Source organism: Coregonus clupeaformis, chromosome 36 (assembly GCF_020615455.1).
Source record: "Coregonus clupeaformis isolate EN_2021a chromosome 36, ASM2061545v1, whole genome shotgun sequence".
In the NCBI taxonomy this organism is placed as follows: domain Eukaryota; kingdom Metazoa; phylum Chordata; class Actinopteri; order Salmoniformes; family Salmonidae; genus Coregonus; species Coregonus clupeaformis.
Window position 1 is genome coordinate 14,121,561 of NC_059227.1, and position 19,853 is coordinate 14,141,413.

At 41.5% G+C, this 19,853-nt stretch overlaps 1 protein-coding gene across 1 annotated transcript in view; it reads left to right on the forward strand.

Moving 5' to 3' along the window:
* The window catches only part of btbd7 (BTB (POZ) domain containing 7), a 130,257-nt gene that overhangs the window by 93,723 nt on the left and 16,681 nt on the right, over nt 1-19,853 (forward strand). The window contains exon 4 of the mRNA XM_041866026.2: nt 14,760-14,968. Within this exon, the coding sequence (XP_041721960.2) occupies nt 14,760-14,968 (209 nt within the window). The remainder of the gene's footprint in view (nt 1-14,759; nt 14,969-19,853) is intronic.

Here is a 19,853-nt window from a genome sequence, read left to right on the forward strand (position 1 = left end):
ATGGTGCCAGGTTTCCTCCAGACGTGACGCTTGGCATTCAGGCCAAATAATTAAATCTTGGTTTCATCAGACCAGAGAATCTTGTTTCTCATGGTCTGAGAGTCCTTTAGGTGCCTTTTGGCAAACTCCAAGCGGTCTGTCGTGCCTTTTACTGAGGAGTGGCTTCCGTCTGGCCACTACCGTAAAGGCTTGATTGGTGGAGTGCTGCAGAGATGGTTGTCCTTCTGGAAGGTTCTCCCAACTCCTTAGAGGAACTCTGGAGCTCTGTCAGAGTGACCATCTGGTTCTTTGTCACCTCCTTGACCAAGGCCCTGCTCCCCTGATTGCTCAGTTTGGCCGGACGGCCAGCTCTAGGAAGAGTCTTGTTGGTTCCAAACTTTTTCCATTTCAGAAAGATGGAGGCCACTGTGTTCTTGGGGACCTTCAATGTTGAAGGTGAAAAAAAGTATTTAGTCAGGTACACGTCAACTATGACAGACAAATTGAGGGAAAAAAATCCAGAAAATCACATTGTAGGATTTTTAATGAATTTATTTGCAAATTATGGTGGAAAATAAGTATTTGGTCACCTACAAACAAGCAAGATTTCTGGCTCTCACAGATCTGTAACTTCTTATTTAAGAGGCTCCTCTGTCCTCCACTCGTTACCTGTATTAATGGCACCTGTTTGAACTTGTTATCAGTATAAAAGACACCTGTCCACAACCTCAAACAGTCACACTCCAAACTCCACTATGGCCAAGACCAAAGAGCTGTCAAAGGACACCAGAAACAAAATTGTAGACCTGCACCAGGCTGGGAAGACTGAATCTGCAATAGGTAAGCAGCTTGGTTTGAAGAAATCAACTGTGGGAGCAATTATTAGGAAATGGAAGACATACAAGACCACTGATAATCTCCCTCGATCTGGGAGCTCCACGCAAGATCTCACCCCGTGGTGTCAAAATGATCACAAGAACGGTGAGCAAAAAATCCCAGAACCACACGGGGGACCTAGTGAATGACCTGCAGAGAGCTGGGACCAAAGTAACAAAGCCTACCATCAGTAACACACTACGCCGCCAGGGACTCAAATCCTGCAGTGCCAGACATGTCCCCCTGCTTAAGCCAGTACATGTTCAGGCCCGTCTGAAGTTTGCTAGAGTGCATTTGGATGATCCAGAAGAGGATTGGGAGAATGTCATATGGTCAGATGAAACCAAAATATAACTTTTTGATAAAAACTCAACTTGTCGTGTTTGGAGGACGAAGAATGCTGAGTTGCATCCAAAGAACACCATACCTACTGTGAAGCATGGGGGTGGAAACATCATGCTTTGGGGCTGTTTTTCTGCAAAGGGACCAGGACGACTGATCTGTGTAAAGGAAAGAATGAATGGGGCCATGTATCGTGAGATATTGAGTGAAAACCTCCTTCCATCAGCAAGGGCATTGAAGATGAACCGTGGCTGGGTCTTTCAGCATGACAATGATCCCAAACACACCGGGGCACGAAGGAGTGGCTTCATAAGAAGCATTTCAAGGTCCTGGAGTGGCCTAGCCAGTCTCCAGATCTCAACCCCATAGAAAATCTTTGGAGGGAGTTGAAAGTCTGTGTTGCCCAGCGACAGCCCCAAAACATCACTGCTCTAGAGGAGATCTGCATGGAGGAATGGGCCAAAATACCAGCAACAGTGTGTGAAAACCTTGTGAAGACTAACAGAAAACGCTTTGACCTGTGTCATTGCCAACAAAGGGTATATAACAAAGTATTGAGAAACTTTTGTTATTGACCAAATACTTATTTTCCACCATAATTTGCAAATAAATTCATAAAAAATCCTACAATGTGATTTTCTGGAGAAAAAAAATTCTCATTTTGTCTGTCATAGTTGACGTGTACCTATGATGAAAATTACAGGCCTCTCTCATCTTTTTAAGTGGGAGAACTTGCACAATTGGTGGCTGACTAAATACTTTTATCCCCCACTGTATATAGACAGGTGTGTGCCTTTCCAAATCATGTACAATCAATTGAATTTACCACAGGTGGACTCCAATCAAGTTTTTTATTTTTAATACATTTGCAAAAATGTCTATACCTGTTTTTGCTTTGTCACTATAGGGTATTGTGTGTAGATTGATGAGGGGGGAAAAATATTGAATCCATTATAGAATAAGGCTGCAAAATAACAAAATGTGGATAAAGTCAAGGGGTCTGAATACTTTCCGAATGCGCTGCACGCTACAAAAGTATGTGGACACCTGCTCGTCGAACATCTCATTCCAAAGTCATGGGCATTAATATGGAGTTGGTCTCCCCTTTGCTGAAATAACAGCTTCCACTCTTCTGGCAAGGCTTTTCACTAGATGTTGGAACATTGTCGCGATGTTGGGGCGATTAGGCCTGGCTCGCAGTCGGCGTTCCAATTCATCCCATAGGTGTTCATTGGGGTTGAGGTCAGGGCTCTCTGCAGGCCAGTCAAGTTCTTCCACACCGATCTCGACAAACCATTTCTGTATTGACCTCGCTTTGTGCACGGGGGCATTGTCATGCTGAAACAGGAAAGGGCCTTCCCCAAACTGTTGCCAAAAAGTTGGAAGCGCAAAATCATCTAGAATGTAATTTTATGCTGTAGCTTTAAGATTTCCCTTCACTGGAACTAAGGGGCCTAGCCCGAACCATGAAAAACAGCCCCAGACCATTATTCCTCCTTCCAGGCATATTAAAAACGTGACCGCATGTAACCTCCATTCGCTATTCGAGTGCAGGCTATGCATGACGTTTGTTTTTTGTGGGCCATTCTAAATTTTAAAAATGATACTGAGAAAAAGTTTTGGTCCCATGTTTCATGAGTTGAAATGCCAAGATAAAAAAGTGTCAGAACCAGGTGTGGCATATCAAGAAGCTGATTAAACAGCATGATCATTACACAGGTGCACCTTTTGCTGGGGACAAAAGACGCCACTAAAGTTATGTCACACAACACAATGCCACAGATGTCTCAAGTTTTGAGGGAGCGTGCAACTGGCATGCTGAGTTCAGGAATGTCCACCAGAGCTTTTGCCAGAGAATTGAATGTTAATTTCTCTACCAATTTCTCTACATCGTTTTAGAGAATTTGGCAGTACATCCAACCGGCGTCACAACCACAGACCACGTGTAACCACGCCAGCCCAGGACCTCCACATTCTTCACCTGCGGGATCATCTGAGACCGGACAGCTGATGAAACTGTGGGTTTGCACAACCAAATAATTTCTGCACACCTGACTGCAGTTCGGCGTCGTAACCGACTTCAGTGGGCAAATGCTCACCTTCGATGGCCACTGGCACGTTGGAGAAGTGTGCTCTTCACGGATTAATCCCATTTTCAACTGTACCGGGCAGATGGCAGACGACGTATGTGGCGTCATGTGGAAAAGCGGTTTGGTGATGTCAACGTTATGAACAGAGTGCCCGCAAGGTCCCCCTGCTCAAGAAAGCACATATACAGGCCCGTCTGAAGTTTGCCAATGAACATCTGAATGATTCAGAGGAGAACTGGGTGAAAGTGTTGTCGTCAGATGAGACCAAAATCGAGCTCTTTGGCATCAACTCAATTTGCCGTGTTTGGAGGAGGAGGATTGCTACCTAAGACCCCAAGAACACCATCCCCACCGTCAAACATGGAGGTGGAAACATTATGCTTTAGGGGTGTTTTTCTGCCAAGGGGACAGGACAACTTCACCGCATCAAAGGGACGATGGACGGGGCCATGTACCGTCAAATCTTGGGTGAGAACCTCCTTCCCTCAGCCAGGGCATTGAACATGGGTCGTGGATGGGTATTCCAGCATGACAATGACTCAAAACACACAGCCAAGGCAACAAAGGAGTGGCTCAAGAAGAAGCACATTAAGGTCCTGGAGTGGCCTAGCCAGTCTCCAGACCTTAATCCCATAGAAAATCTGTGGAGGGAGCTGAAGGTTCGAGTTGCCAAACGTCAGCCTCAAAACCTTAATGACTTGGAGAAGATCTGCAAAGAGGAGTGGGACAAAATTCCTCATGAGATGTGTGCAAACCTGGTGGCCAGCTACAAGAAATGTCTGACCTCTGTGATTGCCAACAAGGGTTTTGCCACCAAGTACTAAGTCATGTTTTGCAGAGGGGTCAAATACTTATTTCCCTCATTAAAATGCAAATAAATGTATAACATTTTTGACATGCGTCTTTCTGGATTTTTTGTTATTCTGTCTCTCACTGTTCAAATAAACATACCATAAAAATTATAGACTGATCATGTCTTTGTCAGTGGGCAAACGTACAAAATCAGCAGGGGATCAAATACTTTGTTCCCTCACTGTATGTAAAGACCAGATTAAATTAAGAATAGTCTGATGGGTGAGAATAATATCAAGTGCTTGTCAAATTGTGAATGAGAGACTGATGAATTGTATGCAGCCTGCGCAATAATGCCTTTCATGCAGCTTTTTTCTAATTATCGTTAGTTGCATCATTCAGCCTTAGAATGTATTAGAAATCAAAACATATAGACTAAGGATTGTATCACAACTAAAGTTGCAGAAATAACTCAAAATTAAGCATATAGGAGGACCTGTTTCAAATGATCATTTTGTCAACCACTCAACACAGAATAGCCGCATGGTCACACTCCTTCGGAAATCTATTATCAGCTTTGTTCAATTCTATTCTTACTATAAAATAATGCCACAGGAATTATTAGAAAATCTTGTCTGCTAAATTAACTAGTGTTGCCCACAGCCATATGGCATAGCTAGATCAGGGCGTAACATAAGAACGACATAGAATATATATTATTTTCTTCTAAAACAGGCTAAATTTTCTTCATATCATGTTTCTTTAGACCTGCCTAAAATAATGGATTTATTGTGATGGTGTAGGCTATATTAAATTGATTTATTAGACTAAAATGTAGCCTAGATGTTTCAAAGGTCCGCATCAGTGGCTTTTAGGCTGTGTGTGGAAACCCGGAGATGCTAAACGTGTTTGTTAATTAACGGTAAATTACTGTGAGACCGGCAGTTATTTGTATGACAGTTACCAGCTGCCAAAATGTCATGACTGCCACAGCCCTAGGTAGGGATGAATATTTTCCAAAAAAATTACCAAGTTTCAATACCAGGAATAATTCATATTTATCCAGAGTCCCTGGAAATACCGCAAAAATCTGAGGTGCCAATTTTTAAAGCATTTAAAACCAAGATATGGTCACTATGCCAGGGTTCTCCCCAAATAAGAGGGGCGCTGCGCCACCTAGTCGGCTTGCCTGCGCCACTACGTGACTGAGTGGCGCAGTGGTCTAAGGCACTGCATCGCAGTGCTAACTGTGCCACTAGAGATCCTGGTTCGAATCCAGGCTCTGTCGCAGCCGGCCGCGACCGGGAGACTCATGGGCGGTGCACAATTGGCCCAGCGTCGTCCAGGGTAGGGGAGGGAATGGCCGGCAGGGATGTAGCTCAGTTGATAGAGCATGGCGTTTGCAACGCCAGGGTTGTGGGTTCGATTCCCACGGGGGGCCAGTATAAATTTTTTTTTAAAAAATAAATATATATATATATATATATATATATATATATGTATATGTATTCACTAACTGTAAGTCGCTCGGGATAAGAGCGTCTGCTAAATGACTAAAATGATGTGTAAATGTAATGTAAAGATTTCATCAAATGAAACTGATATTTAATATTGATAGAGTAACTATCGCCAATGACATTGTTGTGAATTGCAAAACAGGCCGTTCATAAATGTAGAACGTTATCGTGTTCCTCAATTCTTTCCGTGCATTTCAGCGGTAGGCTATCTTGACAGAGAGAATGCTCAGGACGCACAGAGCGCACCCCGAGTAAAGTGGTGTCGAATCATACAAACTTTGTAACGGCAGTCAAATAAAAGACGAAAGTTGCTGACCTTGATAGATAACCTCTTTCAACTAAACCTATATTTGGCAAAATCGAGTTGATGATTATACAGATCAGCTCATGATTAACGGAGAGATGAAGAGTGGAAATAGTTTAAATATGAAGGTATCTTAATGGGGACCAACTCTGTTTAAAAAAATATACTTATCTCATACCGTTTGTTGATCACACATTCTCTACTGAAGCGCTCATATAGGCAGCAAGTATGAGACAGCGCAGAGAAGCGGGGGAAATGTTATAGCGGTATTTGTACATAGATAAGTGCTTTCATAATGCAACCTATGGATTACAGATAAAGTTAGGAATTTTCATGTGGACAGGAGTCAGGATTTTGGGTTTCAGTGGGATTGGGACTGGATAGGAAAATAGTCTAGGCTCTAGGACAGGTGAAGATATAATTTTCCCTCATGCATCTGAATTGTATCCAGACTGTCTGTGACAGAGATGCATATGTAGTGAATTGTGCATAGGCCTATCATATTTGTGACTGTCTGAAGATTCACAACGACAGCTCAGAGGCACACATTATTTTATAGGCTATACTGTAAGGGGTTCCTGTAGGGTTTATTAACTGCATTCGGGTCGCGTGTGCAGTCCAGCAGTGTCAATTATGCGTGTGATTTGAATTTATGGGACTTTGTGTGTAGTAAATACACCTGTTTGGATAATGTGCTATTTTATTTTTTTATAATCTGATGTAGCCACATTAGTGCCGACACGGTCATTTAAATTTTTTTTAGAAATGTGAAGAGTGTTCCCGGGACCAAACTGGGTGGTTCGAGCCTTGAATGCTGATTGGCTGACAGCTGTGGTATATCAGTCCGTATACCGCGGGTATGACAAAACATTTATTTTACTGCTCTAATTACGTTGATAAGCAGTTTATAATAGCAATAAGGCACCTTGGGGGTTTGTCGTATGTGGCCAATATCCACGGATAAGGGCTGTATCCAGGCACTTTGCGTTGCGTCGTGCATAAGAACTGCCCTTAGCCGTCGTATATTGGCCATATACCACACCCCCCCCCAGGCCTTATTGCTTAATTATGTTCCAGCCCCCCGACCATCCGCACAAGAAAAAAATCGTCCCGCGGCTAAATCTAGTTGATGGTCCCTGGCCTAGGGCATTGAGTCTGCAGGATTGTTGTAAAGCTGTCCTATCAAGGCAAAGGGAGAAGGGAAGAAGCCCGTCGGTTTTGCAGTTAGGCCCAGTGCAGTTGTGGCCACCTTGGATCAGGGCTGTTACGGTGACCGTATTACCGCCACGCTGGCGGTCACGAGTCATGACGGCAGTCAAATTCCACGTGACCGTTTAGTCACGGTAATTAGGCCTCCAAGCTCTGATGATGCTGATGGTCATTAGTAGCTTACCAAACTTGCTAACTGCCTGGTACTCAGCACTCTATTGTCCCGCTAATCACTCTGACATCAATGCAAATGTAATCGAAAATCTAATCAAACACTTCATGAGAGCCGATGAGCTCATGTTGCGCAACATTTCTATAGGTTATGCAATTGCGTGAGGAGACAAAGTGATGACCTCTATTAAAAAGAGGAGGATGGGATCAGCTTTCTATAAGCTAGGCCTACTATATTTCTAAACTTTCCTAATATTAAGCACATTGCTTCTCTTTACAACAGGAGTATAGCCTACCTGGCTAGCATGAAAATGAACCACGGGAAAAGTGTCCTCCATTCGCTATTTAAGTGCTTTTATAACATGTATTCCTTTCCCTTGCCCCTGTTTCAAGACAGGTGCATGATAATGGTCCATTCTAAATCAAAACAAATTTCACACATATATTATTTAGGATATGTAAAGACAAGATTAAATCAAGAATATTCTGATGGGTGACAATATTAGCCAATCACTTTTGAATTATATATTATCACTTGTGAATGATGCCCAGCTTAAGACAAGAAACAGCGCATTCCTTTTTTGTGTGACTTTTTCAACTGATAGTTGCAACCTAGCCTATAGACCTATATGATTTGATAAGGTTTGTATCGCAACTAAAGTGGCCAAATAACTTTTTTAAATGAAGCACATTAATCTGCTTTACAACGGGTGTAGAGCATAACTGGCATACATACGCAGTGTGTGAGTTTCAAGTTTCGGGAAGATAATTTTCACCATAAAAATGCACCTTTAAAATAAAAGCATTACATGCATAATCACATTTGTGGTCCCTTTTGAGAATGGTGTTTTCCTGCTAATGGAACATTCGCGCTTAGAGCCTACTGCCGTGTGCGCATTGCTGCGCTTATAATGTGAAGAAATAGCCTAATAGTTTATCAACATTTTAAGCTAAACGTTCTGATCTGTTGCGTCAGCCTCATTACTTAAAAAATGGTTTTTGATGCTACTGGTTGTATTAATTTGGGATCTATCGCATCCCACAACTGTCCCAGACTGTGTTTGGAATATTTATTTCTCGCACAGAATATAATAGCCTAGGTCAACTTTTGTACTATGGGGGATAGTAGATTGACATAGGCTAGGGCTTTTGCTGTTTGTTAGGCCTACTCATCTTGTTGGCTGACGAAAAGTAAACGTGGACAGTTCTTCCAATATCTTCAATATACACCTCGGAATTGGATTAGGACGTGCACATTTGAGTCCCTGATGTGTCTGTCTTCACTTGTAGCCTGTGAGAAAGACCTGATCATGTGACGGAGAGCAATGTGAGTGAGAGGTGCTTCGGAGCATGCAGCAGAAAAGGGAATTATCATTATTATATTCAGCCCAAGGGCACAACGGCCACTGGCCGCAAAAGGCATGGATTTTTTTAGGGGGAATTACGGCCACACAAAGGGGATGCTGACAGGAATTTCAAGGCATTATCAAGTGCTTGTCAAATTGTGAATGAGAGACTGATGAAGTGTGTGCAGCCTGCTAGAAAACAAAGCAGATTAAAATCATCATTAGTCGCATCATGCAGCCTTACAATGTATTAAAAATCTAAACACAGAATAGCCGCATGTGCACTCTCCTTCAAATTGTTTGGAGAAAATATCCTTTCTATTTTATTCAGCTATGTTAAATTGTATTCTTCATACTATAAAATAATGCCACGGAATTCTAAGCAAATCTTGTCTGCTAAATGAACTAGTGTAGCCCACAGCCATATGGTATAGCCAGATTAGGACCTAACATAAGGACAACTCAGTATGTTATCCCGTTCTTCTGAAATATACTATGTTTTCTTCATATCATGTTTCTTTAGAACTGTCTAAAATAAATAATGGATTTATTGTGAAGGTGTAGGCTATATTACATGCATTTATTATACTTTTTTAAATGTAGATGTTCCAAAGGTCTGCATCAGTGGCTTGTATGCTTGAAAGCCAGGAGATGCTAAATGTGTTTATGTTAATTAACGGTCAATTACCGTGAGATGGCAGTTATTTGCTTGACAATCACTGGCTGACAAAATGTAATGACCGCCACAGCCCTAAGCACAGCTGACTCATGGCAGTTCTCATAAGGCAACTGACCTGACGTGATGAGTTGTCGTTTATATCAATTTACACTGACTAACCACAAGGGAAAAATGAAAACCTTATTGCCTTGCGATTTGAAAAAAGCTTTCAAATCAAATTATGAATGTTTAGCCCCATGTCAGTGTTGACACTTTGAGCTTGCATAATGAGGGTAGGATACACTATTTTGGTATATTAACAGCTGTTTTAAATCTAGAATACACACCTTGAAGTGAGACCTGTTAATTTGCAACGTCATGCTGATGAAAACGAAGGAGTGAACATGATGGGATTAACAGCCTGTACAGTGCCTTCGGAAAGTATTCAGACCCCTTGACTTTTTCCACATTTAGTTAGGTTACAGCCTTATTCTAAAATTGATTTTTCACCTTTAAATTGTTTTTTTTCCCCTCATCAATCTACACACAATACCCAATAATGACAAAGCAAAAACAGGTTTTTATATATTTTTGCTAATTTATTAAAAAACAATCACATTTTCTTAAGTATTCAGACCCTTTACTCAGTACTTTGTTGAAGCACCTTTGGCAGTGATTACAGCCTCAAGTCTTCTTGGGTATGACGCTACAAGCTTGGCACACCTGTATTTGGGGAGTTTCTCCCATTCTTCTCTTCAGATCCTCTCAAGCTCTGTCAGGTTGGATGGGGAGCGTTGCTGCACAGCTATTTTCAGGTCTCTCTAGAGATGTTCGATCAGGTTCAAGTCCGGGCTCTGGCTGGGCCACTCAAGGACATTCAGAGACTTGTCCCGAAGCCACTCCTGCATTGTCTTGGCTGTGTGCTTAGGGTCGTTGTCCTGTTGGAAGGTGAACCTTCGCCCCAGTCTGAGGTCTTGAGCGTTTTCATCAAGGATCTCTTTGTACTTTGCTCCGTTCATCTTTGCCTTGATCCTGACTAGTCTCCCAGTCCCTGCCGCTGAAAAACATCCCCATAGCATGATGCTACCACCACCATGCTTCACCGTAGGGATGGTGCCAGGTTTCCTCCAGACGTGACGCTTGGCATTCAGGCCAAAGAATTCAATCTTGGTTTCATCAGACCAGAGAATCTTGTTTCTCATGGTCTGAGAGTCTTTAGGTGCCTTTTGGCAAACTCCAAGCAGGCTGTCATGTGCCTTTTACTGAGGAGTGGCTTCCGTCTGGTCACTCTACCGTAAAGGCCTGATTGGTGGAGTGCTGCAGAGATGGTTGTCCTTCTGGAAGGTTCTCCCATCTCCACAGAGGAACTGTAGAGCTCTGTGAGAGTGACCATCGGGTTCCTGGTCACCTCCCTGACCAAGGCCCTTCTCCCCCGATTGCTCAGTTTGGCCGGGAAGCCAGCTCTAGGAAGAGTCTTGGTGGTTCCAAACTTCTTCCATTTAAGAATGATGGAGGCCACTGTGTTCTTGGGGACCTTCAATGCTGCAGAAATGTTTTGGTACCCTTCCCCAGATCTGTGCCTCGACACAATCCTGTCTCAGAGGTCTACGGACAATTCCTTCGACCTCATGGCTTGGTTTTTGCTCTGACATACACTGTCAACTCTGGGACCTTATATAGACAGGTGTGTGCCTTTCCAAATCATGTCCAATCAATTCAATTTACTACAGGTGGACTCCAATCATGTTGTAGAAACCTCTCAAGGATGATTAATGGAAACAGGATGCACCTGAGCTCAATTTCGAGTCTCATGGCAAAGGGTCTGAATACTTATGTAAATAAGGTATTTCTGTTTTTTATTTATTTATACATTTGCAAAACAATTTAAACTTTTTCGCTTTGTCATTATGGGGTATTGTGTGTAGATTTATTTAATCCATTTTAGAATAAGACTGTAACATAACAAAATGTGGAAAAAGTCAAGGGGTCTGAATACTTTGCGAAGGCACATTCTACACGCCTTTGAGGTGGGAGTCTAGGTATGTGTGTGTGTCTAAGAGACAGGGAGACTTCTTGTGCAAGTCACTATCAGACCCCATCGCGTATATTTCCTTCTAATCTCTACCTTGAAATCAGGCTGTTGTCACAGTTCAGTTGGTTGATGCCCGCAATAATATTTTGGGGCATCTTCAATTCCTATCATACACACTGCATGGGGCCAGGGGTGTTGCTGCTTCTTCACATTTCAGGCCTCAGTTTCTGGTGAGCAAAATAGGTTTTCAATGCCATTGAACCTTTTCAAATGGAGAAAACAAAACCGGTAACTATCACTGTTGATGGTGAAGACGAATGTATACATTTTTTCTTTGTATGTTTTTTTTATTTCAAGTGTGAATAGGTGGTGTATACAGTATATGTAGTATTTTTGTGAAATCCGGGCTGTACTGGGACATTTAAGATATTGAATTGTAGACTTCTCAGGTCCAATTGTTCCAGGTCATCTATAATCGAACAATACACATGCCCTTCACTGCTGAAATACTCAGGCTGAAGTTGGATGGACTGGACTTTACAGGCTGCTGTATTAGAAATCCAAGCTAGTGCTCCTCAACCACATCCCTCCTCAGGAGAGCAGAGAAGCGTAAGCCAGCTTTCTGCAGGGCGCTCCACAACCCCATCACTAAAGTGACATTTTCATTTAGTTCTCTATCAGCAATACGGCTTAGCGTTTTACTGCCTCAACGCCGCATGCTCTTGTTGCTCCCCCGTCTCTTTATAAACAAAGAAATAGCGAAATATAAACTCTACAACATCATTTATTTGTTTTGCAGTCACTTTATTTTTTTTTCTGTTTTTAAAACGAGGTCTGCAGTGATATATGAAAAGAGTAAAGTTTAAGTATTAATCCGGCAGCCATGATAGTAGTGGCCGTCTGTTTGTAGAGGAGCGGGAGAAAAATACTAATGACTTTTTTAAGAGTAGAGCCACAAGCTTGTCTAGGAATGATTTCCAGTGTAAAAACCTGGTCATGTACAGTTGCCCTTTAGTTAAGTAATGATTTAGAAAATCTGGTTAATTTCTTATGGTAACATTTAAGGAATTGCAAAGTACTAATACTTTGTGTAACTTAAAAGGGCTAATAATGCAACGTATCAGGCAGCAGTGGACCTGCAGTGGATCATTCCATTAATATCTCAGGAATGTTGCTGCGTGTCCTTTCCCACAGACGCATAACAAGAAGTAGGGCGTGAATGTAGTGAACTAGAAATACGGGTATATTCAAGAGGGTGCTACTAAATAAATGTCTAAACGTAGTTTTCTTTAGCCTATTTCATTCTGAATCACACTATTCATTATTAGATTGTTCTCTACAATATTATAACCTTAATATGCTTGTACTTAACAGTATTGATTAAGTAAGAACGTTAGTTTGTTGTGACTGTTGCTAATTTATACTGCACAGCTTGGTTGTATCGCTTTCATATTTCGGTGTTGGGAGGTGGTAACATTTGGAGACGTTTTCGTGCTTTGGACCAATCAAAATAAACTTGATAACATCTTCATCTCCAGATCCGTGGCTTTCTATTCCTCTAAGCCCGGTCAATCAACATTGAGAGGGGCTGTTTCTATGGTGATTTTTAAAGGGTGTTTCTTATTTTTTCTCATCTTATTCAACTGTTACCATGCACATGCAAAAAAGATAGCTCAGATGTGCAAGTGCCTTTTGAATTTTGATTTAAAGGGAAAGACTCAGAAATACACCATCTCTATTGAATTAACATATTTTCATAAACATTTAATGAAATAATCTATTTATGGTTGAACACCCTACAAGAAGTGCTACGAGCACACTAGAAACTCTAGAGCCAGTTTGTGGAACGGCAAAGAGCGCTGACCTCGCATGACCTATGATGTCATACCCAGCCTCTGGGCCAGCTCGCTGAGCTGACATTTAAGAACGGTGCGGTCCCTCCACATCAGTAACACCAGAGTGCACAGCCACGAGCGTGTCAGCAGCCACACATGACCAAGTCTACAGACTAAGCTAACGAGACCAGCACGTTTGCATGATCAACTAGCATTTGAGCTAAAGCACCACAGGAACTAGTCACCAAGGAGACATGCTAGTTCACTAATTGCCATCACAGATCTCAGTAGGACTTTCAGACAGGTTTTTAGCGACAGTGAACATTAGCGACATGGTTCAATTGGCATAAATAGCATACAGCTCTGAGCAACCTCCTAGATCACCAAGAAGTCAGATGATGTGTGACTGATTTATGGTGTCCTACGCATGCCACAGAGCTTTATGAGCTCTGTCAGTCTCTGAAATGATGTTACACATGGCTCAATGTGTGTAACTCCTTAGATGTTGACAGAAGATGGTCTGGGTCATGTTTATTAGGCACCTGATGGAACAAAACGAACTGGAACAGGGAGGGACTATCATGACTTGTCCAATAAGAAACACACATTTTCGCTTTCCTTTGCAAATCGCTTGAAAACGTTTTCTGTAGTTTGCATCGTCTGTGTTTTAGATGTCCGGTGTTAGATGAACAGCAAAAATGACTTGTACACACACCCGTACGTACACTTTGACACAAAGGTTACTAAACAAAGTCAGGGTGGAAAGAGAGATTATGGATGGTGTGGTGGAGTGAAAAAAAAAGAAGCCTTTTCGTGAACTAACGCTCGTACTTGACTTTTTACCCCCCCCACTAGCACTGACTTTGCTGAAAGCTACTTTGACGAAAAATGTACTGACTGACTGTGATGTGATTGTCCCACCTAGCTATCTTAAGATGAATGCACTAACTATAAGTCCCTCTGAATAAGAGCGTCTGCTAAATCACTAAAATGTAAGCATTTTATTTTTGAGGAAACTAGTAACTTTCAGACTATATTGAGATTGATAGCTTTGTGTGTGGAACACTACTACCCTACAGCAGTGTGTGCAATCGAGTGAATTATTAATTGATCCCCACTGTACCATTTAATTCTTCTCAGATGTACATTCCTATCAATATTTATAAAGTCGTTATTATGCATATGTATTTTTGGTCCCACTGTACCTCAATGTATTATTATTCCATCTCCCCTTGTGTGTGTTTGGAGGGGATACTAGGTTGAGAAATAGTAAGGTTGTCAACTATGGAATAAAAAAGTTGCTATGTGTATAATAATAATAATATGCCATTATATGTTGGTGAATTAGAGGTTCTCTCTTTACTTCTTTCCATCTCTCACTCTCGTGCCAACATTTGCAGTATGCAAGGTCTATATTATATATGACAGTCGCATCCTTGGCTTTAGACTTTGCATAACATTCAATTCAGTTACCAGACGATCTTATTCAGTTCAGTGACTGTGAAGTGTAGTACTAAGATTTTGCAATCATGGAAAGCAAAACCTTAATAATATTTTAATTTTTGCTCCTTTATGTCCTCATAAACCCTTCTGTCCTTTTCTCTCCAGGTTGCGAGGACATCGTGGTGGAGAGCATCTCTCTGGACACGGTGGTGCCCATCCTGAAGTGGAGCTCGCAGCCCTACGGCTCAAAGTGGGTCCACCGGCAGGCCATGCACTTCCTGTGTGAGGAGTTCAGCCAGGTCATGACCTCTGACGTGCTCTACGAACTGGGCAAGGAACACCTGGTGGCTGCCATCCAGTCAGACTATCTGCAGGTGAGAGGCAGGCAGATGCATGCACCCACACATGCATACGTGTGCATTCATATGCACTCACTCACTCACTTAATCACTCACTCACTCACTTAATCACTCACTCACGCACAGACACACACACCCAGACTCATTACTATTTTTTATACCTAGAATATGTATGTTTATTGATGTAAAATAGAAAATAACTTATACTTATCAAACGTACTATACCATTCTTATCTTATTTTATATTATTTTACTACTACTTCTAAAAATCCATCCTAACTCTCCTTTAAAATTCCACCTTGCGCATCAGCTCCATGTGATTGTGGACAGACAGCGTTTCTCCTGCTCAGGCAATTGTTACTTGTTGTAATGGAAGCTGGCCGTAGATGAGGTGTGAGACTTTACAGCTCACAATTCCAGATCTCTGAGAGATTCGGGAGGACCTGACCTAAATTCACACATAACACCAGTTCTATATGTACCTAAATACATTCTAAACTTTCGGGGCCCATACTTACGAACTTGCTGAAAGCTACGGTTGAAACGTTTTCTCGAACACATTCTGCATCAGCCAATTAAAAACGTTGACGTAGTTGGACGTGATAGAATACTTTTTCATGAAATAAATAAAACGCCACGATCTGCTAAAACACGTGTAACTGCACAACTTGACAAATAGCTCACAGTGTAGCGAGCCTAGCTTCTGGTCATTTTCGCGGCAAGGGTTCAAATTCCAGATTAGATAAATGTTTTATTTGTATTTTTTTTATGTTGTTTTCAGTTGCCTAAAGTAAAACTTACAGAATTTACCCATTAGAACTGTGAAACGCTTGATTCGCCGACATTGGATTTACATGAGGGTATCGACAGCCAATCCAGTACAGGCTGGAAGCTATATAGCGCCTTGATTGGTCAATTGTGCCGCGATATCGCTGAGCACTGGCATAAAATTGAGCTTTTCCCTACTTAAGGCCGGCCCTGTTCACGTTCTGTTTGCTGAGCTCCTCTCTCTCGCCTTACTACACCCTTAGTGGAAATTATTTCTTAGAAAAATACACAGAAGCATTGCTAGTGTTGCAAAATTCCAATAACTTTTCAAAAATTACCAGGTTTTCCAGAAATCCCAGGTTGGAGAATTACTGGATTTCCTGCTTATTACCTCCTGATTCTGGGAATCTTCCAACTGGGAATTTCTGAAATCTTGGGAAAGTTACGGGAATTTTGCAACACTAAGCATTGCTCTGTGATTCTAAATGTCCCTGTTTGTTGTTACCTGAAGCATTTGCTCATGTCCACCATTTGCACAGACCACTGACTCCAGCCATTCCAAATGTAAATGGTATAACTTAACAGGCAACAGAAATAAGACATCACCGATAACTAAGGAACTCGGGAGATATTCAGCCAACAAAGGAATTATACTAAGGGAAAATGGTAGCGTCATATAAGCAATCCAATTGGCAATAAATACAAAGGCTAGGAAGTTAGCATCAAACAATCTCCAAACACATGAAAAGGCACTTTAACTCAGGCATGCACAACACAATGAAAAGGAAAGGAAATGGGCTGCTCTATGCCACCATAAACACTGAACAACACTGGATAGGGTGTCCACCCACTCTGGTGATGAAATTTCACTTATGTTATACATTTTACCAAGACAAATGATTCATGTTCTGAATCGTTCAGTGGAGTCTTTCTCGAAAATACTGTATTAACATTATATCCAAAAAGTCGGATTTCGTAACCTAATATATCCGATTAAAAAAATTAATTGTTTTATTGTCACATACACTGGATAGAATCACCCCCGAGCTCTGTTGACAGAGCTGCGCCGCTTTCTCGCAGCGACTTTTGAGAATGTTATATGTTGTGGTGGTCCTTTCCAAAGTTGTTTCCACGGATCGCAAAAAGCTAAATTAACATGACACGAGCTGAATTAAATGTAAAAGCCTTTGAAAAGAAAAGGCTTGTGGTACGCTCAGGGCTCAGTTGGCATTTCAGAGATTTGCTTGTTTTTCTGAGAAGTCTTCAGAAATATAACAGGAATTTCGCATTAATAAGAAAAGCATATACTAAAATATGAAATTACTACATATCATGTCTCAAAATCGATATCCATCTTACCTCTGTTATTTTATGTCCTCCGGAAATGAGAAGAAAGCTTATTTTAATTTTATTACCACTTTTTTTCACTGGCCTCCATTGATTTACAGTGGAGGAAAAAAGTATTTATTCAGCCACCAATTGTGCAAGTTCTCCCACTTAAAAAGATGAGAGAAGCATGTAATGTTCATCATAGGTACACGTCAACTATGACAGACAAAATGAGAAAATCACATTGTAGGATTTGTAATGAATTTATTTGCAAATTATGGTGGAAAATAAGTATTTGGTCAATAACAAAAGTTTCTCAATACTTTGTTATAGACCCTTTGTTGGCAATGACACAGGTCAAACGTTTTCTGAAAGTCTTCACAAGGTTTTCACACACTGTTGCTGGTATTTTGGCCCATTCCTCCATGCAAACATCCTCTAGAGCAGTGATGTTTTGGGGCTGTCGCTGGGCAACACGGACTTTCAACTCCCTCCAAAGATTTTCTTTGGGGTTGAGATCTGGAGACTGGCTAGGCCACTCCAGGACCTTGAAATGCTTCTTACGAAGCCACTCCTTCGTTGCCCGGGCGGTGTGTTTGGGATCATTGTCATGCTGAAAGACCCAGCCACGTTTCATCTTCAATGCCCTTGCTGATGGAAGGAGGTTTTCACTCAAAATCTCACGATACATGGCCCCATTCATTCTTTCCTTTACACGGATCAGTCATCCTGGTCCCTTTGCAGAAAAACAGCCCCAAAGCATGATGTTTCCACCCCCATGCTTCACAGTAGGTATGGTGTTCTTTGGATGCAACTCAGCATTCTTTGTCCTCCAAACACGACGAGTTGAGTTTTTACCAAAAGGTTATATTTTGGTTTCATCTGACCATAAGACATTCTCCCAATCCTCTTCTGGATCATCCAAATGCACTCTAGCAAACTTCAGACGGGCCTGGACATGTACTGGCTTAAGCAGGGGGACACGTCTGGCACTGCAGGATTTGAGTCCCTGGCGGCGTAGTGTGTTACTGATGGTAGGCTTTGTTACTTTGGTCCCAGCTCTCTGCAGGTCATTCACTAGGTCCCCCCGTCTGGTTCTGGGATTTTTGCTCACCGTTCTTGTGATCATTTTGACCCCACGGGGTGAGATCTTGCGTGGAGCCCCAGATCGAGGGAGATTATCAGTGGTCTTGTATGTCTTCCATTTCCTAATAATTGCTCCAACAGTTGATTTCTTCAAACCAAGCTGCTTACCTATTGCAGATTCAGTCTTCCCAGCCTGGTGCAGGTCTACAATTTTGTTTCTGGTGTCCTTTGACAGCTCTTTGGTCTTGGCCATAGTGGAGTTTGGAGTGTGACTGTTTGAGGTTGTGGACAGGTGTCTTTTATACTGATAACAAGTTCAAACAGGTGCCATTAATACAGGTAACGAGTGGAGGACAGAGGAGCCTCTTAAAGAAGTTGTTACAGGTCTGTGAGAGCCAGAAATCTTGCTTGTTTGTAGGTGACCAAATACTTATTTTCCACCATAATTTGCAAATAAATTCATTAAAAATCCTACAATGTGATTTTCTGGAAAAATAATTCTCAATTTGTCTGTCATAGTTGACGTGTACCTATGATGAAAATTACAGGCCTCTCTCATCTTTTTAAGTGGGAGAACTTGCACAATTGTTGGCTGACTAAATACTTTTTTCCCCACTGTAGTTACCCTAATCTTAGCCATCCTACTGGGTAAAAACTCCAGTAATCTTTGAACGGAATATGATAGAGATATGAGGTTTGGACCATTGGTTTTCTTATAGGAGTATCTACACAATTAACCATTAACATTTTACCCATTGGTCAGAAGACGCATTTTTGATTGGCACCCTACCACTGGAGTGAGAAGCTGCTGATAATATAGAGCCATTTATTTTGTTTACAAGCAAACGCCACATTCGAGCGATACACGCGCATCCTTGCACCAAAAAGCTCTGTTGCAGGATAGGTAACGCTGATGTCGTGACCTTGAGAAACTTAAGTGAATGAGTGATGTACATGAAAACACTCAAGACTGATGGCTATAGCCATGTTCAACAAGTATGTTATTCTTTATCTAGCTCTGTTTGTAATATTTTACCTTGCCTTGCTGGCTTGCTAACTTGCTAGGTAATCATTTTCTGACATCTGTGATGTTGTAGACCAGGGGTGTCAAACTCATTTTAGCTCAGGGGCCACATGGAGGAAAATCTATTCCCAAGTGGGCCGGACCGGAAAAATCATGGTATATATAACTTAAAAACAACAACTTCAGATTGTTTTCTTTGTTTTAATACGATCAACATACAACATAAAGCTGGAGCCTGAGGACAGTGTGTCCAAAATAGTACAAGCACAACATCACTATTAATCATAAAACACGTCAAGTTTATTTGAAAATTCTAAAGAAAAAGAACACACAAACACACAATGCCTCAGTGATTAACAGAACTGTTTCACAGATCACAGAACTATATCAGGGTGTCATTTCTCAGGCAGAAATGTAGATAAAAATAATGAAATCCTGTTCCCCAAACAAGTGCAAGAACCACAGAGTCAAGAATAGGTTAAATATACAAATAAAATAAAAACAATAGCACATCAACATAAAAACTGGAGCCTGAGGACAGTGTCCAAAAGCACAACATCACTATTAATCATAAAACACCTCAAGTTATTTGAAAGTTCTGAGGACAAAGAACACACAAACACACAATGCCTCAGTGATTCACAGAAGTATATCACAGAACTATATCAGGGTGTCATTTCTCAGGCAGAAATG